We start from the raw sequence: 20,787 nt of genomic DNA, 5'->3' as shown, positions 1-20,787 counted from the left end.
ACAAATTACTGTTACAACAAACGTCAACACGTGACGACAGCACCATCTACAGGTCAAAGTAAGAAATAACAGATCATAAACAGTGATTTGAGATTAGAAGCTTTAATAGTTTGCCAATCATGATGAAATCAAATAAAATGAGCAGAATGGGACAGAAAGAGGGATGGAGGGGGTTAAAGGGACATAGTTAAAGAATATCTAATACTTGCAATGTTTCAACAAACTACAATTTACAACTACATTCTTACAGAGGGTTTAGAGATTCAGAGATTTTAACTCCTCAGAGTGGTAAAACTCAAGCAGGCATTTGCCCAAAACACGACCAGGAAGTGTATTCCAGAACGATATTTTAACACATTTTCTTAATATATATATATATATATTTATATATATATATATATATATCTCCCATCACTTTCTTTTTCACCGGTAAGGTCACTTTAAATAGTAAATTTGAAGACTACGCACTTTCATGCCCTATCGACAGATCTTGCACAAAGGCCCGCAATAAGAAACACAATTATCAAGTTCAAGGTGAAACACTGAACGCTCCTTTTTGGCCATTCTAAACTCAGGACCTGGTCGACATGGTAACCACAGATATGGAACTGAGGTAGTCTCCCCTCTCTAGTGCCCAAACCAAAAACTCCAGCTTTGCGCAAAACAAAAAGAAAAAAAGAAGAGAAAAGTAAAGTAAATCCAAACATGTGGGAGCTATACTGATGTAGCAAAGAAAAAAAGATCCCCAACAGCAGTTTTTTATTTCTAACCCAATGTCTCCATCCTCAAAGTGGCTTTTCTCATTTTTGAAGAGTTGGCTGATGTCCAATGGCTCTGCCAGCCAACCAACCCCATGAGGAAGCCCGCCGTAATAAACGCTTGGTGCCTTGTTCGGTTTATGCAGTGTCATTCATCTTGGTGTACGGTGTGGAATAAAGCAGATTTATACATTTCAGTCAGTTCCTGTAGCTGCAGCCTGTTTGAATGCAGTTGATAAGAGAAGCCTTTTATCAGCCAAGTCTGTGTGTGAATGAGATTCTGAACGCTAGAAATGGGTGTGTCAAAACCTTGTGTGGTGGGATCAGTTTGGTGTGTGTGTGTTGGTGTGTGTGTGTGTGTGTGTGTGTGTGTGTAATGGGCACAGGTATCTCCAGCTTGTTCAGGACTGCATCAGACAGCTGCAGGTCATGTTTTCCCCCTGCGAGTCTTGCTTCACCAGTGGCAGTAGGCTCAGGGGGGAGGGGGCGATGGCTTTTATTTGTCCCCCAGGATGGCGTACTGGTTATCTAACTGTAGCTGCTGCGTGGATCCCGGGCCTTCTCCTTCTCTGACTCGGCTCTTGTGCTTGACCACCTCAAAAGTCTTCTCAATCTCTCTGTCCCTAGAACAAAAAGTTTCTCTCAATGTTATTTGCTCTGAACATTTGGCTATAACAGGAATGATATGTCGTCTTATTGACCAATATACAGCCACTGAAATAAGAGACCATTCTACATGTTCATTTAATCAGGATTTCCAGATGTATTGTGGCCATTCCAGTCAAGTGTCTGTTGAATTTCAACAAAATCAAACCTTATGAGTGACATGAACAGCAATGTGAAGGACACATGATTTTTACTTTTCCTAAATACATGCTTAAAAGTAAAAATGAACTTGTTTTCTTTGCAGTATTTGAGGTCTGAAAATACAGAGCATCTTTTCTTATCTTTTAACCTGATTCTCCGGTTTTTATTTTCTGCATATAAATGAATATAGAAACAATATTTTTATTTTAAAATTTGCGAGGAATCTTGCTAGTAGTTTACATAATGAAACAACAATTATAATTTTACCTAAACACATGCCTATAAATAGTCAATTCAGACAATGTGAAATTAATTTTGAAATGCTTTCTTCATTTTTTCCACAGTACATTAAACAATTTACGTGTATTTTTAGCAACTAACAATTGAGAGGGCAATTAAAGACATTAGAATATTAAAACTTATTTCACGGCTCATTTGAATGCTTAATTCTGATTGGCCAGTGGCGACATTCAAAGCGTTATTTAAAAAAAAAACTTTCAAAACGAATAACACCCTGTAACCCAGATACTGCAAAACACGCTGAGAGGGTCAGTTCACATAAAAAAAATATATAAATATATATTTTAATAACATACATGTCATAATATATACAGATGATTTAACCAATTTGTCTGTTCATATTGTTTGAACGTCGTTTCTTTAAAACCAAAGCTAAACAGCTTTTCCTTACAGAAGGTCTGTATTTACTAAAAATGAGCTTACAAATATTTCAAATTCACATTTTATGTCCAGTTTTTTTCGCATTTGGCAAGTAGGCGTGTAATTAGCGGATAATGTACAAGCAGCCAGCTATAACAACCATCTGTACATTATCGCTAACATACTGAATATGCTTTCTAGACATGCATTTTCTCAAAATTATTTTATTTCAAGAGATTTAAGAACTGTACACATCCTGTCACTATTAACAGATTGACAGTTTCTGGCTCTCCTATCATTCATGAGTCAAAGATGTAATCCTTAACAGTGTGAGTACAGTAAAGAAATAAACTTCTGGGAAATCTGGACAAATGAAGAGAATGTTTAAAGTCTTACTTGCGAGTCTCCACGTGCCTGGCGGTGGAGAGGAGAGATGGAAACTGGGCATCACTGAAGATCTCTGGGGGCCCTTGAGCTGGAGTTCTCTTGGTAGATGTTAACCGGGCCCCTGGGGGACGATACACGCCAGGTGCCTTGGGCTCCGGAACCTCAACTTCCTCAGCTAACAAAAAAACAAAAGTTGGATTGCAGATATTTTCCATAAAATAACAACAAAAGCTAAAGAAAAAAATAGTAAAAGGGGAAATTAAAATGCTGCTTCAGTGTATAAGAACGTCGATATTGGCCACTTACCAGGAGGAGCTGAAGGAGGGGCACCTGGTTTGTTCCAGGGTCCGGAGACTTTATCACCACTGACCAGAATGATCTCACCATCCTCTCCAACCTCCTCCTTCTCATAGTCTTCCTCTTCTTTCTCATCACTGTCACGGGAAACAAACCAATATTACATTTTGACCTCAGCATACAGCCGGTAACGTCAAAAAACATTTGAAATTGCTGCATAAACCACATGACATAGAAAATGTGAACTGAACAAAAGTAGGAACTGGAGAGCGGTAGGAACCTCCAGTTTGAGGTCCTTACGTTATCTGCAGAGCCTGAAGCCTGAGTCCAGTGTAGTCCACTTCTTTTTGCTCGAATTCCTTCCATTCTTCATCCTCCTGAAGATTTAGAAAGAGAGAAAGGTGAGTTCATGAAACTATTCAACTCTACAGAACTACAACATTTCAAGGCATAGTTCACCCAAAATTGAAACTTCTGCCATGAAGTACTCACCCTCAATTTGTTGCAAATCTGTAGAAATGTATTTGTTCTGCTGAACACAAAGAAAGATATTTGGAAGAATGCTTGTAACCAAACAGTTCTTGGCCACCACTGACTACCATAGTAGAAACCAACACTACTACACAGGTTTGAAACAAATTGAGAGTGAGTAAATCATGACAGATTTTCTATTTTTTGGTGAACCGTCCCTTTAACCCGTCTCAAATTTCAGATGGTTTAATGAAAACACTGTAAACGTTTCCATGGCGTCTGTGAAATATTTTCACACACTCTTTGTTTGGATTAATGATGAATCACATTTTGAAACCTGCTATTCAAGTGCACCGAGCATTTCTGGAGCTCACAGCGACATAACACGACTGGCTGTTTCTCAGAGTGTTCATCATAAAAAATACAACACACAAAAACGTTATTTGGTGATGAAAAGCAGGACTGGGACCTCTCTCCTCTGGCTTGTATCTTTAACATCTTTTTCATTTGCAGGATAAGCAAAATCACAACTGTTAATCTGACACACAGATCTCTTCCAAGACGGCTTAATTAAAATCTTCAATACCAGACGGTAAAATAGTCCGCTTGACTTCTATTAGACAATTTTCACTTTTTCAACCATAAATTAACTCTAAAGTATTTCTGAATCTGGAAGGCACAGATTTCCACAGGAAGGTAATGGATGCATATGAAACTCTGTTCTTCATCCTCACAGTTCACAAAAACACCAATTCTTCTTCAAAATGTAAATATAACAAATTTAAAAGAGTAAGAAAACCTTTCATCTGTTTGAAAATGAGATATAACGTTACACCTAACTCTGAGATGGGTAGTTGACAGACTAATATGCAAATGTCTCCATACAGTGAAGATAAATTCCTTTATGCTATTTTATATCCTAAACATAAACAAAAATGTAATATACACAACATTTTTCCTAAATTGCTGTCAACATAAGACACATACAGGATTTATTCGTTAACCACCTAAATGCGTTTGGCGCCCACCACACGTGTTATTATATTAGTGAGGTCACTTTATAGACCCCCAATAATTTATGTCTAAAGATGTTTTTGGTATCCACCAACTCTAATAGAATTTGAGGCTCGTGAGTTACATGTTAGAGACGATTTTTGGCCTAGACAGGTGTCATTGTGAAATACACAGTAGACACGGCCAGACAAACCTCTCGATCCATGTTAAGACTTAACTATAATACACCAGCTTTTAACACGTGTCTACCGGGAACATAACTGTCTCTGGCGGAGAGAAATAAGCATATGGCGCAGTTATAAAAGATTGATTCTCTGTGGGATGAATGTCCTCACACCAGCAAACATGTGGCACTTTAGACTGCCCTGCTTACGTTACATTACACTACCAGGACTGCAGATAATGGTAACACGATCACTATTCGACATTGGACAACGTTGTTAGGTGTAAAACTTGGTAATAGCGGGTGTTAGCACGACTGACAGATGGAAGCCGAATTTACAACGGCTTCCAGATCACATTTTTGGCCGTTATAGCGGTGTTCGCGGTTCAAACGTCCCCTCGATGACCACAAATGTGCTCCAAGGTTTGACGACACATCCGTGCGTGTTATGGAGGTTTGATTCTCAGTTCTGAACGCCGCGTTACCTTCTCCATCTGCGCGTCCTGATTATCGCTCTTCGTCGACTTCTCCTTCTCCCTTTTCGTCTTCTTTATAACCATCACGGTTCCTCCGGTCACCGGCTCCTTTCCCTTCCCCTTCTCCTTCTTTTTCTTCTTGTCTCGTTTGGCGAAGAAGTCGTCCAGACTCTTTTCCGCGCCGGCCGGAGCCACATCCGCCATCTTATCCACAAATCTCTTCAACTACAAACTAAATAAGCTCGAAAACGGTCAAACGCGGCGTCTGAATCGACAGTATAGCAGTCCTTGCGTGTCTTCACGACGGTCCGTGTGTTTCATGTGTGTTCTCGTGTTAAAGGCGTACTGGGAGCAGCATGACACACTGGCCAGCTGAAAGTGTGACACACTCGCCCAATAAACCGGATGGTGTTGCCTCCCGTGCCCGTGCAACCCGGATGGGAATGCAGCCGTGTGATTGACAGCCGTTGTGCCCAGTCGCTGAGCGGCAATGGGATTCTTGCACCAATCACATCGCAGGGATACGGTCTTTCGGGGATCGGAACAGATTGTGCAACTGTTGCATCTGAGTTTTTGGTGGTTATACAACATATGAATGTTACTTTAATTATATAAACACTTATGGATAACATTTTGAATGTACATTTTGTTTATATACAGTAATCAAAATGTTTCAAAAAATCAAAAACGAAAAGAACAGCTTTTACTTTTGAACATTTACTTTTTTATTAATTTGTGCAGTAACAATACCCATAAGTGTATAAACACACGTTACTGGAGAATTATTTCTATTCTAGTAAATGTTTTTGTGAATTAATAGGCCAACCATAATATAAGTGTTATCTAATACATCTCAAATTTAGTTTGACAGTATTTTGTAATGGAAGTTACAAGGAGGCTAAATACACAAATTATATTTTCACTTGGCAGTTTGATTTAAAATGATTCACACTAAAAGTAATATTGACAACATTTATCTGGTGTTTCCTTTAATGTGTTCTTTCTTTTGTCTTCAGAGATGAGTTACGAACTATACTTCCTTTTTCGAAATGATGAAAACGTCATGCATTTTATGGCTGTCTTTTATATTTTAAGATGAAAAAGTGTCAAGGCTAAGTGCGGAAATGTTATAAGCAACACAATATAGAATGATTCAAAGTTTGAATATATTCATAGTAATGTATATACATTATAATATATCAGAACATACAACTGCATAACAAAAACTATGACAAAACTGTATATCCATGGGATCGAGGGGGTTTATGAAAGCACTAAAAACACCTGTTGCTGTTTAAGAGATTACAAATGAATGCATGATCCAGTGAAGGCCACAGTTGTGTCACGCTGAACAGAACTGTGAATAGAAACGCTTCATTCAGCATACAGGTCTAACAGAGAAGATTCCAGAAAACTTCAAACAGAACAGCTCTGGCAAAAATATACTGTGGTGGTTTTCACCAAGGCATAAAAAACATCGGAATAAATATGTTGGTGCAACACTTAAAAGATAAAAAACAACAAGACAAAAATCAACTTCACACTGAAGAAGCCTTCAAAGCTTTTTATTCGTATTGCTCAGCAGTAAAAAGTACAGTTTATGTGCTACAAAAAATATACATGATTTATAATATGCAGGAGTATTTCTTTTTAACTGAGCGATTATCTTTATCTCCTTACATATTTAAAACATGCCAGCAAAAAAAGCCATAATAAATGGTAAAAACAGAAAAAAATACAAATAAATTGAAACAATACATAAAAATGATGTACTAAACACAAGGAAAATGTGATGGGAAAAATGAAGTTATGATATTAACAACCTCATTGGCAAGAAAGTACAAAATAAAATAGTTTCTCTGTATGTATTTTGCCATTTATATCTAACACGTACACTCTATTACATCCAGCGATATTAACATTCATCTAAAAAACTGTACAATACAGCAGTAAGCACTGGAGAAGTGACAAGAAATATAAGGAATCGATTTTGGTCTCATTTATTCTCATAAAACAGCATAATTCAATGCACACACACACGACGGACAGAAATAGACAAACATACAGAACCACAAGCGCACATATTCACACCCTTTACAATAAAAATGAATTATAACAAAAAAAATATGTATATATCGCCAACCTCTCAAGCAATAGTAGTGCCATTTTCTTCAGAGCATGACATCGCAAATAAAGAAATATAATGGTTTAATAAAACAGAATGCATTTGCACTAATGTAAGTTCTGCTTATAGAAGTTGAACACAAACACATTCAAACAATTTACCAGAGATGATATTTAGAGCATGTAACATTACCATACAAATAACTTTATACTGTATGAGGCATTTCACCGGCATTGTTTAATTGTTTGTGCAACTGTATTAAGTCATTTTAGTGTGTATATAACAACTAAAGGATATTATAAATGAAAATCCATTTGATATCTTGTTTAAAGACACACATACACTTCAAATCAGGAAGGATGCATGCAACAAGACACATACAAGCACACAAAACAGTGAACATATCGTGACATTTCATTTTGTCCTTTGGCTGGTGACTCAAAATTTCGTTGTCATGATGCTTCCTCCAGCTAAAACACACACTCTACTCAAGCTCATCCATGAGTGAAGCGATGGTTACCATGGCAACCCAGTGAACCCATTTCAGAACCCTTCCAGAATCAATGCCCTTTACCCCCACATCGCCTTACATACAGAATTCAAGTGCGGCAGGCTTTTTAAGTAATCATATTAAGTGTTACGGGTCACACAAACATCCTTTCAGCACACATCATTTTTCTCAGCATTCTGCGTATATCCAAAGCCACTGGAACATAAAAGAAACCACACTTACTGGTTTTATTCAAAAGGACATAAAAACCCTTATCACAATTAAGCGTCTGTAAAAAATCCACATCAGAAAAATATCGCAGGGTTTCCCTTCATACTAAATAGCATTTGTTCTTTTTGCTTATATTCTTTCAGCTCCTTGAAATCTGTTTCATATATAAACCACAATCTGTGAAGGTTCACCACATATACTGTTTGTATCTTTATATAGATTTATTTATATATATATTTATGTATTCTTAAAAAAAGCAAGCAGGGATGAGAAATCCGCATTGATTTTGTCTCCATCTGATGCTGTCAATAATGGCCAGACAGTGCGTCTAGATGTCAGAGGCTTTGTCTCTATTGATAAAAAGAGTCTCTTGACAAAAAGGGTTAACTAGAACCACGCCGCTGTCGCTGTAGTCGCCGTTAGGGGGCAGGAACGTCTCTTGGTCCTGAAACAAAAAGTGAAAAGCATAACTACTGGATACTTGTCTTTTACCCTGTTAAAGGCATACACATCAGAAACTACAAAGCTACAAACGATTAACGTGGAACAATCAGGTTTGCCTACGTGTCTGTTTGCTATAGACACATATGGTAATTTTTACAGTGCTGCTATTGAGCTATTATCGCCATGGAGACGAGGGAGGGGTTTGTGAAATGAAGAGGATGAATTGAGGGGAGAAGAGGAGCAGGGTAAATCGCACCTGTCAAATAATAAGGCTTATCAAGGACAGAGATTATCTACTTGGTCATACTAAATGAGAATAGACATGAAAGTATCACAAAGACAAAAAATAGGAAATTGACATCTATGTTGTTTCTCTAACATATAGGGTTTATATGAACACCTGGGGGTCACAAGCATTCCAAACATGTTCCATCATCCTCATCACAATCCTGTCAGAAACCGCCAGGAGCAAAGCATGGAAAAAAGATGAAATGGAAAAGATGACAACCTAACACCTAAGAAAAATGTTTTTTAACCACACTGGGGGTGAAACAGACCGCTTTTAAATCATTTAGATCAGTGGTTCTCAAACTTTTTTTGCTTAAGTACGCCTTTTTATGTTTTTTTCAAGCCAAGTACCCCTTGATCAGACCGCAACATTTTGCATTAAAATACAGTAAAAGGAGAGTCAGACAGTTATTATAGCTGATGCCCCAAGCAGTCGATTGCTTACAAACATTTCTGTATGAAGCTTTACGCAATTATGTAAATGTCTTAAGTATTAGGCATAACAGTTAAAGGTAAATCAGTGTTTTTCAGTTCAGAAAAAATTCATTCAGATCTTTAAAAATATAAAAATTCACGCCCAGATAACAGTCCTGATTAAAGGTGAGGGTCTCAAAAAATAACTCTTATAAATTGAAATGCGTTTTAAATTTATGAATAAATTTTTTATGCATATTTGTATAGTATTTGTATAGCTCAGTACCCCAAAGTAGGTGTAGCCACATTTGGGAACCGCTGATTTAGATTTATGTATCTTTTATAAACACAATTTATATATACTAAAAAAAAGAATATATTAAATCAAAATTTAGTTTCTATAAAGTTTCATTATTATATTTTTCCTCTCACTATTTTAATGTACTGCTAAATGTATTAATTTTTATTGAGAAAAAAAGCATGCTTATTTAAGCTCAGATAAACTAAACTTGGCTCAGTACACTGTAGTAGGCTTTGTGAGACATGTTTTTATTGCACCTATGCTTTTTGTTGTCCATATGTTTGACCCAATTGCTTCCATTGTTTACCCAAATAGTAAGTCGCTTTAGATAAAAGCGTCTGCTAAATGACTACATGTAAATGTGATGTAAATATAGTCTTTCTAATTTAATAGATTACGATCTTTTAAATTTAATAAAAGTGATTTATTTACTAATTTATATCAATCTTATTATTAATTTAGGCCTATGTCTGTTTATTTTACAGCTGTTCTCTAGACTTTTCTGTGAACTCCTGTCATTTCCTTTTGGTCCTCTGGGGGTCCTCGGATCCCAGTTTGAAAACTCCTTTTACAGACAACATACATCCATCCATTCTCTAATCCTGTTTATGCTGTACAGGGTCATACAAAACTAATATTTAATTACTAGTAAAATACACAGTGAGATCAATTAACAACAATGAACCCATCTATGCTGTCCTTATCTTACTCGGATAGGACTAAGTCTACAACATCTACTTTGTTGTCAAATCTTAGATATATTTAGATTAAATGTAATTTATTTGGTTAAAATCCAATTCAGACTGCTTTAGTTTGAAATTCCAGATTTTGCGCACTAGGGGTCTTAGTGTCATGCCTTCTTAAAACCCAGATTTAGCCGTTCTGAGATGTTTTCGGAGCCCTGGGGCTCAGTGTTTGGATGTCCCATGTAAGCTTCGGTTTTCTAGTTTCTGGTCCTCTATCAGTACCTCAGCTGTCTCCAGTGATTGTATCTCGCGTGGCAGCTCCACAGCATGGCGACTGAAGTAATCCATAGTGATAGCGTCATTCCAGTAGCTCAAGTTGTTCTCCTGAGAGGCAGACTTCTTTTTTCTCCTCATACAGCATACGGTCAACAACACAGCTGAAGAAAAGAATATATGAATCAAAGCTCATGCGCCGATACATATTTTGTATCTAACTGTTTTCTTTTTAGCATTAGGACCTTTTCAGAATTGTTATATGAAGTGTTTAAGAAACTTCCAAGGAAAATACTCAAAGGTCTTGCATCTATGTTCTTCCTTAAAGTAAAAGTTTCAGAAAACTAGATAGAGAGGGGTTGTAAAAACTGGAGGAGGTGAGATATGGTTACTCACAGCATGAAGAAACAGGCACACTTATGACAAGAACCAACCACACAATGTCCATTTTGTCCAGGCAGATGGTGTTTTTTTCATGAGGAGGAGCCAGCGCAGGACCTGACTGGTTACCGGACCCCAACGGTCCTTGCGTGGTGGCTGGGACCTGTCTGTTCATGAAGCTCCCGCTCTCTGTGGAAGGTGTCTTCGAGACGTCTGAATCATTCGCTGCGGGCCATGAGGCATCTGTGCTGTTGATAATGTCTGAGACATCAGGCAGGGGCTGAAAAGACTCAGCGGTCGTGTTCGCGTCCAACTTGTTTTCGACAGATATTCCGCTGTCAGCTAACAGAGTGACGTTGGATGTTGTTATGTGTTTGGAGGACGGGGCTGGGGATGGAGACCGGAGTTCAGTTTGTGGCAATGCATCTCCCACTGTTTTCGAAGGGAGCGTTGTTTTTTCATTTGAAGATACCTCACGAGATGTGATGACGTGGTGGTGTGGAGCCGACTCATCAGTGTTTTGATCTTTGTGAGTTCTGGCAGCTGAAAATGATGAAGATGATAAAAGAGATGATGGATGTTTGGCACCAGGGGCCACATTGGTTTCAGTCCCTGAGAAAAAAGATTGTCCATAGCCAGGATTTGTGGCCTGATTTCCATTGTCCAGTCCAGTGCCGTTGATCTGCTCTCTGCTGCTATTAGTGCTAAAGTTCAGGGCTTCTGTTTTAGTGGTCAGCTTGGGTGCGTCTGCTTTCTCTAAATGAGGGATTCTAGATGGTTTCTGGTCTCTGGGAATAAAAGCGAGTGTAGGGTAGACCTTATTGACCCATGCTGTTGTAAAACCGTCTGTTTCAGGAATATCCTGGATTTTGGCAGAAGGTACAGTTGTCCTCGGTGTCTGTAGTGTGTGGACAGTGCTTCTGTGGATGGCCTCAAGATTGGGCAAAGCTTGGTCGTGCAGCTCCCCACTGCTGGAACTGTCTTGCCAGCTCGAGGGCACTGGTGAGAGAGTTCTGCTCCTCGGTGACATGGAGACAAAGTCCAGAAGTGTTTGGCTGGGGTGAAGCTTCTCTGAGGAGAACGCCAGCCCAACTGGCATTGACAGAATCAGGAACACACCTGTAAAAGAGAAAAAGATGGAGATGTGAGAGGGAAGTAGAGATGATATGAAGAATTTACATGCAAAACATTCTGAAAGCCACCTCCGTAAAAAAATGAGATTATTATGTTGAGTGAATGCTCTCCACACATATCATTTTCCTTCGAAACACGCTAAATACCCCACTCTGTCTGGTCTGAAATATCTAGTATTGATGAAAGTAAATGTGACCCTGGACCAAAAAAACTCTTTTATCCTAAAAATAATTAGGATATGAAGTAAAGATAAATTTCCTACTGTAAATTAAGAGTTTATTTCCCAAAAGAGATTTTTTTATTGTGCTTTCCAATTAAAATCAATCAAAGTGCAGTTGGTTTAGTTTGATTTAAGCCATAATAACTAAAAAATTACAGCTAACTAAGACCATAACATACAATAAAAACATGATAACATAATAAAACATAATTTTTTTAATCCTATAATAAGTAGCTGAGGCTACAGAAAAACATTATAAAGTAAGAAAAATTCACATAAAAGTACATGTTTTCCATGTTTTTCTTGTAAATTTTCTGTCTTTTTCTGTATTTTGATGTTCTGTAATTCCTACTGTATTTGACTCTAAACAATAGTTTTCTAGCACCTAGGGCGCCAATTCTGTAAAATAACCGTTTTTCATGTTCTTCTTGTAAATTGTCTTTTTCTGTCATTTGACAGGTTTATTTTTTAAGTTTATCGAAAATACATGAAAATCTTTCAAAATAAACAGTAGAATTCGGTCAAATTTAAATACAAAGTACCCTAAAACCTTATTGTTTTGTCCACTTTGTAACATACACATCATATTTTGATCCATTCTGAGGGGGCATTAAAAGCAAATATTGTACAAATATGTGGTGATCATGTACATATGTCCACTAGTTTGTTCTTGTACTCTAAAAAGAGTAAGAGTTTAGTAAATCCTATTTTCACAATTTGCGAAGGATATACAAATATAAAAGTGTGGGCTTAAAGGGATTTTACTAAAACAAACAAGAACAAATAAGAAGAATAGAGGAAAAAAGAAATGAAGACAATAAAAAAATATATAAACATACGAAGGTCTATAACCACAGAAAATACAAACATCCAAGCAGCTTTGACACCTGACTGATCAGAGTAGGGCCATTGTTTCATCAACATGCTCTTTCAGTTGCTATAGAAACCAAGCTTCAGCTCTTAGAAGACGAAAGGAAGAAAGAAAGAGGTGAGACTTACAGAGGAATGACATATCAGAAGAAGACATGAAGAGATGAAAGTGAAATGCCAGCTGCTGTATTTTTGTATTAGCTGTTTAAAAGGTAACATTCATTATGTTACCAGAACCCTTCAAGTTCTCGCTTTACAGGCACTGACGCACTTTCTCTTTTCTTTTTTTTAAAGGGGACAATGCACATTTATTTCATGGGCATCTAAAACCATCAAATGCCAGATTTAGCCATAAGGTTTCATCTGTAGTCTGTAGGGTGACGGTGAAAAGTCTGTAAGTACATAAGATACTAAAAATAGACATGCACCGATACACTTAATTTCTCCAATGATACGGATATAGATGATTATTCAGAGTGATATCTGTCAATCCAACACCAAATCATTTCAAATATTAACATAAACAACACACTACTGCATATCACCAGGACGCGTTTGATTACCCAATTGCCACGTTTCATGGATGCAGAAATGTAAATCAAAATATGAATTATTTTTCAACACTTAATAACTCTGTAGGTCTGATATGTATGAGGTGCTCTATGAAAAACTAAACAGCGGCAGTTTTTTTTGTTTTTTAATCAGTCGTTTGCATCTAAGATATCCCAAAGCATTTGCAGTACATGCCAGAAACCCACATGGTCAAGTGTGCTCCAGGACTCCAGTAGCTCAATTTGTACATCATAGCATTAGCGGCGCAAAGATCGTGCCTTTGATTCCTAGGGTACACGCATAATGATTAAACGCATACATTGGATGCACTCTGAGTTTGAATAAAAGCATCTGGCAAATGCAGAAACACACAAATCCTTGCTGAATTCAAAGTCCAAAATCATTGACGTATTTTGTCATGTCCTGTTTTCTTGGACCCCATCAGAAAAAGCTCATCTCATACACCCATGCCAATCCAACACAGCATTAATAAAACATCACCTTCATGAATAAAACATGAAACATATATTTGTGTATATCCAGGATTATAAAAAACGTATAATTAATCCAAGTGAAACGCTGCACATGAGATGAAGAAACAGAGATAAATACAAACACACAGATAAAGATCACGCACAACTGAATCTGCATTTATATTTAATTTAATTTATGCATTATAATATATTTTATTCGATTGTATAATAATTGTTTTAAATAATTGGTTGAATTTTATGTTAATTTGATTAAATAAACAATAGACCTATTTCACAGCGTTACATGTAGAAACCGGAAGTAGAGTAAACGCTTGTCCGGTCAATGCTCTAGCTCCGTTTACTACACAGATCATTTGCGTAGACCAGATGAATTTAGGCATGCAGCGCTCCCTTTATGCTGATTTGTCTTTATACATACAGTATATCAGACCTTGATAATAAATAAATCGCTTTTCATGATTTGCAATGAGGACCCAGGTGCAGACAGCGATGAACGACAAAATACTTTATTACAAACGCACAAAGTAAAACACCCACGATGGGGGAGCGAGAACAAAGACTTATCCAGAGATATAAAAGATAAACCAAAACCTCCACAAGGGGGACAAAACAGAAGGACAAGGTACTAACTAAAGCTACATAAAACTATGACGTGACAAATACCAAACTAGACTATACTAAACAATCACTAGGGATGGCTGATGCATAATCTGCGTTTTGACACTGTGTCGAGATCCAGAAGTGCAGATGTTTCGAAACACTGCTCCGAAGTGTGATTCAAAACATCCATGTCACATGACTACAGCTAAACGAAGCATGGGGTGCTTCACAAGTGTGTCGAAACGCAGCATACCTGCTGAATCTGCGTTTGATTGACAGCCTCGGGAACAAACCACACGTGCGCACATCTGTTTAAACTAAACTCCCACAAAGTATAAAAGTGGCGTTAAAGCGACTTCACCTAGAGGTTTTTTGTGAGAGGAGTGAGATTTTACCATAGTCGATGATTTGCGATATGGTAATATTTATAGTTTAATTTGGTTAGTTATATATAGGTAAAAGTTATTATTAAGATAATATAAAATAGGATTTAACAGTGATGAACTGTTAGGATAGATATAGTGGCACATTCATAATGGCTTAGTTAGATTGTGACAGATAGAACAGCATAAGTTGGAGATAGGATATCATAGTTAGGTAGATAGATATATTTATAGATTAAATAATAATAGAGCCTCTACGTAAGAGGTGTCGTACATATGTGATTTGGGAGCATTTACACACTTAAATGCAACAATAATCTGCTTAAGAATGTATTAAAATGCATCTTTTAAAAGTGTATTATAATGACGATACATAGTAAGTTGTAACCGGGAAGCGAACCCGGGTTACAATATGCCAACTGAAAACACTAACCCCTCCACCACTTATTCAGTGGATAAATGGATACAACATTTGTGTATTCGACTTGTAATCAAGCCTGTTTCTGAGCCAATCTTGAATATGACCACTAGGCGTCACCGTAGAGACAGGTGTCGGAAAGTTTCGACAGCACATGACAGGAAACAAGAGGGCATTAAATAGGGACACTAACAATGATAATTAACAGAGGGCAGGTGCATTGAATAAACACTGATGGAAAGCTAATGAGGCACGAGAGGGGCGGGGCTATGGACGAGACCGGAGAGAACACATATTCAAGTTATGACAGACAATAATATGTTTCGCTCCATACAACATGAGGCTCTGTCATGATCCTGGCACCAGACCATGAAAGACATGAAATGATGAGGCAGAATCATGACATCGCACATGGAACGATGTTTTTGTAATGTTTATTTTCCCTATTTTTACATCTTCCAGTAAACCATGAATAAATCGAACAACAAATACTACTTTTATTTATGGTAATGAATGGCTATGGCAGTAGTGCGGCCGGAAACAAAAAGTTTTCCCCTACTGTCGGCCATTTTGTGAAATATGGGTGCTGTAGTTTGGTCGCATTTAAAGAAATCGTATGGTACATTGACATCTAGTGGTTAAGCTTGGTATCGCAGTCTAAATTCAAAATATTGGAGAGACAAGTTTAGCCAAGTTATGGTTCTTCTCGGTTTCTTTTTCATTTTTATAATTAATAATCTAAAGGCACTGTTTTTGAAGTGCAGCCAACGAATGCGTGCATGCGCTATAACATTTCAAACTGTCCATATTCATTTTTCATATGTACATAATACCTAAATTAAAATTATTCATACCAAATGTAAAAGGAATTGTCAATGTCATTCGTGTTGTCCTTAAAGCATGAATTCACCCAAAGACAAATATTTACTCACCCTTATGTCATTTTAAATGCACCAAACACCTCTTTATTAAGTTACATGAAGCCAGTCAGTCAGTCATATATAATAGGTGAACAGACCACGAGCAGTCCATGGACTTTCATTACTTAATAGGAATCTTGTTCCAGGAGCAAGAAAGCATGGTCCAGCAACATGTCCAAACTGGGTAAATCATATTAAACCACACCATCAGAGTGTGTGGTTGTGCATGAATGAACGGGAGCGAGAAAGAAAGGAGCGACATTTGCCATGCTCATTTTTTTTGCTTTAAAAACACAAGCCTGACAAAGGTTCTCTCGCATTTATCAATGAATGACTCACTCTCTGGTGGCATTTATGCTGCCACACAAACAAACACACAAACAAACACACACACAAAATTTCACACTCCTCTGACTCACATTCTAATAGTGAGTGGGAGGAAGAGGAAGAAGGCCACATACTACATCACAGTGCCAGAACTGGGCAAAGGCTATTTTGCAAGATGAGCATTGAAGCACAAGGTGTGTATGAAGGTGCTGTGCATCATTTTACACTATAAACGAGCAGTGCCGATCACAGATGACTGGGGGCCCTGTAAATAACTGTAAATGTAAATATAAGAAATATTACAAAAACAGATGCCTTCTTGTTATTTTGCATTCCGTAGTTGGCAAGTTTTTTTCAGAGGCCATATGTAAAATCACCTGCCGTGCACTCCATGATGTCTAAGTACAGTAATTAAATAAATGTATATAATGTGGATGCATTTATCCATTTTTCAGACGTTGCATTCAAGGTTAATTTTATCATTATGTGTTCTCTAAAAGTAAAATCCATGACCTTTACACTGTTAACACGATACTTAGTCGAACATAACAGATGTGAAGAATGCAAACTGCTTTTGCAAAGCAATTTATTTTGAGACGTGCAGGCTATGACAAACACATTGCAAATGCAAATGATATGTCAATAGCAATTCATTTATAGATTATGTGTAAAGACTTGTAAATTCAACACACACTATATCCACGGGGCATCTGTGCATTTGTTTGTGAGTATGCAAGCTTGTGTGTGTCAGGGTCAGAGTGGTATTGGTATAATTAGTTTGAGATGCAGTGTCCTCTGTGTTGATGGTGTAAAGGTTTAACAGGGTCTAACACGGACAATAACACCTGACCCCCTCTTTTCCAGAGAAACCGCATCAGAGTTGTAAAGAGGGCTTTTCCGATGCAGGCAAATAAACAGACGGTGATGGAGAGTCCAGCAGAAGACGCAAGCTTTTATTCACAGCCGAACAAATCGAAGGTTGGTGTGAGGAGAGGTGTGATGGACACATGACCACATAGAAAAAAGAAAATGAAGAACATGGGATTGAAAATGGATATGCATAAATTCTTTGTTATTCTATGATAGATAAATTGGTTTGACAAGCCCGAGCTTGCACATGGAATGATTAACCTTGTAATAATTGCTTTCTCTTTGTTCGGTGTTAAAAATGACTTTCATTACAAAATTGCATTAAAAAAATATTATGAGGACTTTCTCTGACAAGTTTGACTACATACATACAATACAGAAACTTTCACCAAATAATCAAATTGAATCTGCTTGTTGAAGACAAATACTTTTACAGTGCCGTTTTTTGTGGATCTGAGTGAGTCTACTTGTGCTTTTCCACTGCATGGTACCGTCAGGTTAATTACGACTTGGCTCGGTCCAGCTCATTTTACTACGCCTCACATTGCTTTTCCACAGCAGTTTAGTAGCGCACTTTAGTAAGTGGGTGGGGGTTATATATTGCGGTGCCTCTACTGCCGTAGCATCATTGCGACGGAACAAACACACGCACAATGCAGGAGTAATGGAGCATATAGATGGTGGATGGCAAAACAAAATGCTAGAGAGTTTGATCAATCTTACACCAAAGAGCTCGAAGTCACACAAAGCATTTAGAAATGCGTTAAGGTTCTCAGTCTCTATTTTATTGATAAGCATCATACAGTCAGGTCCATAAATATTGGGACATCGACACAATTCTAACATTTTTGGCTCTATACACCACCACAATGGATTTCAAATGAAACGAACAAGATGTGCTTTAACTGCAGACTGTCAGCTTTAATTTGAGGGTATTTACATCCAAATCAGGTGAACAGTGTAGGAATTACAACAGTTTGCATATGTGCCTCCCACTTGTCAAAAAACTTGTTAGTTTCATTTGAAATCCATTGTGGTGGTGTATAGAGACAAAAATGTTAGAATTGTGTCGATGTCCCAATATTTATGGACCTGACTGTATAACGAAATCCCAATATTACGTATTGAAATGCGTATTCATGTGTTGCAAATCCAATGACGCTGGTGATTCTCTTTACCCAATTGGTATCGGTACAGTACACTTGGAACCGCAACCGAGGTGGTACCAAAAAAGTGTCAGGCACTAGGTACGGTACCCAGTGGAAAAACCCCCAAAGTGAGCTGTACCGCACCGTATAGTGCAGTACTATGCAGTGGCTATATGTTATATGGATGCTAATGTTGGCCAGGTCGAGCAAAGGGTGTATGTGGTCATGGTAAGGCAAGAGGGTGAATGAGTTGCTAGGTATAAGAATATAATATCACTTATAAATTACCTTTTTAATTTATGATGAAGCCGACCTTTATCCATTAGCTCATTAGGGAACTAATGCAGGAAAAGGAATTTATGCATTAAACCTTCTTAAATTAAAATCCCTGGAATGCATAAATAGCCTGTGACTTTCAGAAATGTCATAAATAACAAAAACAGATCCATCTTGCATACTGATCCTTGAACTGTCTGTAAGTCTCCTGCATCAGAGCCACAGACACTAAGATCTCAAATGGCCTCGACAGATTGTAGGAGTGTACAGCTTTTCTTCCCATCCATCACTCAATATTATGCATCAGCATCACCTCCAGAGATGAGACAAGATGGCTCCTGTAGTATGAGACTGCAAGTGTTGACTGTCACACTTCTCAACCACACTGAAACAACATTTCCCCCCACATTAAACTGAGCAATACAGGTTTTTGTTTCTTTCTTACCATCCAAAAGCACCAAGTTTGGCAAATAAGGTTTGGAGGGGGACGCTTTTTAGCTTCCCTTACAAAAATAACTTATTAGTATACTTATTTGTAGTATAACTATAAAATACAAAAGTATACTTTTAGTCTACCTTTAATTTGCTTCTCATAAATAGGCTATACTTAAAATTACTTTGCAGAAAAGTGTATTTATATGGACTTTGGTATACTCTATAAAATTACAATTAAGTAAAAAGTATACTAGGTGTGTAATGGCGTTTACTCTTTTGGTTAAGTAACTTATAGTATACTTCAAAGTGTACTAAGAGTGTATACTTCAAAGTGCACTTTCATAAATAAAATGGCGCTACAGGCATTGAACTACAGTAGTAAACTATCATTATACCTATAAGTGCACTTTTGGTACAGATGTATACTTAAAATAATAGTTGTCTACTTATAAAGTATCTAAAACTGGCCCAATTTAGTACCAAGTAGTATTGAATTAGTACACTTACAAGTACACTACTAGTACACTAAATAGGTATACATCGTAAATAGAGTATACTGTACCTAATATACAGTATACTTAAACTTTAATTAGTATGCTTAGTTAAATGAACTTGAAGTATTTTTATTTGTACACGTTTTCAGAAGCACACTTATAGCGTTGAAAATATACAATGTATATTTTTTTCATTTATAAGGCTGTGATTTGTGGATGGCAACCTGAGCGTTCCATCTCTCTACTTGCTTTGTGCACTGGAAACACAGCCTTCTTCTAAAATTACAGTTTAAAAAAGTAGGGAAAATCTGCAGTTTGGCAGAAACTTGGAAATGAGCCCCATTACACTACGGCACACGAGCACCATCCCAATCTACTGTATGGAGGATCCAAAAATAGGACACAACAGCAGATGTCAGCATTAATGTTTTGCTGTGTGCTCACATGCAGGAGAAGTGACATGTCTACGCTGCACGGTGAGAACCAAATAGTTGAACAAGCCTCCCTATAGTGAAAACCTTGCTGGATGGCAGTGATAAACTGGGCACTGAGTCAAGCAGAAAATGTGAAGGATGGTGCAGGAAAGAAAGGCTATACTGGGTGTTTAGCCAAACCATCGATTAGCACTCCGCTTTGCTGAGATACTCAATAACTGGCCAGTCTGGCTGTTTCCCAGCAGAACCGACGTAAACACTGTTCTTATGATAATGAACCTTTATATCCTCTCCTGACCATCAGTCTGCCGTGAATAGTGTTTTATCTCTGTCACACTAATTGGGCCGGGGCACCAATTGGAATTAGTATTCAGCAGTGAATTATACCTTTAGCCTTGAGACAAAAGTCTAACAAGAGACAATATAAGACAGTCAAAGGCCCTGTTTAAACCTGGTATTACTTTAGCTTTACATCAGTTTATACTCACATTTAGAATGACCACCTGAATTCATTGTGTTGCTTCCTGGATGACATTGAAGAGCCTC

General features: G+C 37.5%; 2 protein-coding genes across 2 annotated transcripts in view; both read right to left on the bottom strand.

Annotated features, from left to right (window-relative positions):
• Positions 1 to 86: 86 nt before the first annotated feature.
• On the bottom strand, positions 87 to 5,443 carry cdv3 (carnitine deficiency-associated gene expressed in ventricle 3). Its single transcript, XM_056739027.1, has 5 exons — positions 5,043 to 5,443; positions 3,210 to 3,286; positions 2,919 to 3,046; positions 2,622 to 2,787; positions 87 to 1,381 (listed from the first exon to the last, which is right to left on the bottom strand). The coding sequence occupies exons 1-5, from the start codon at positions 5,235 to 5,237 to the stop codon at positions 1,255 to 1,257; spliced, it is 693 nt and encodes a 230-aa protein (XP_056595005.1). The 5' UTR covers positions 5,238 to 5,443; the 3' UTR covers positions 87 to 1,254.
• A 1,574-nt stretch (positions 5,444 to 7,017) lies between these two features.
• The window catches only part of tmem108 (transmembrane protein 108), a 47,133-nt gene continuing 33,363 nt past the window's right edge, over positions 7,018 to 20,787 (bottom strand). Inside the window, exons 4-6 of the mRNA XM_056739104.1 lie at positions 10,682 to 11,785; positions 10,295 to 10,449; positions 7,018 to 8,324 (exon numbers count right to left, since the gene is read on the bottom strand). Of these exons, the coding sequence (XP_056595082.1) occupies positions 8,208 to 8,324; positions 10,295 to 10,449; positions 10,682 to 11,785 (1,376 nt within the window). The 3' untranslated portion in view covers positions 7,018 to 8,207. The remainder of the gene's footprint in view (positions 8,325 to 10,294; positions 10,450 to 10,681; positions 11,786 to 20,787) is intronic.

Source organism: Triplophysa dalaica, chromosome 23 (assembly GCF_015846415.1).
Source record: "Triplophysa dalaica isolate WHDGS20190420 chromosome 23, ASM1584641v1, whole genome shotgun sequence".
Lineage (NCBI taxonomy): Eukaryota > Metazoa > Chordata > Actinopteri > Cypriniformes > Nemacheilidae > Triplophysa > Triplophysa dalaica.
The sequence above is the reverse complement of the archived record's forward strand: the minus strand, read 5'-3'. Positions and strand labels throughout refer to the sequence as shown.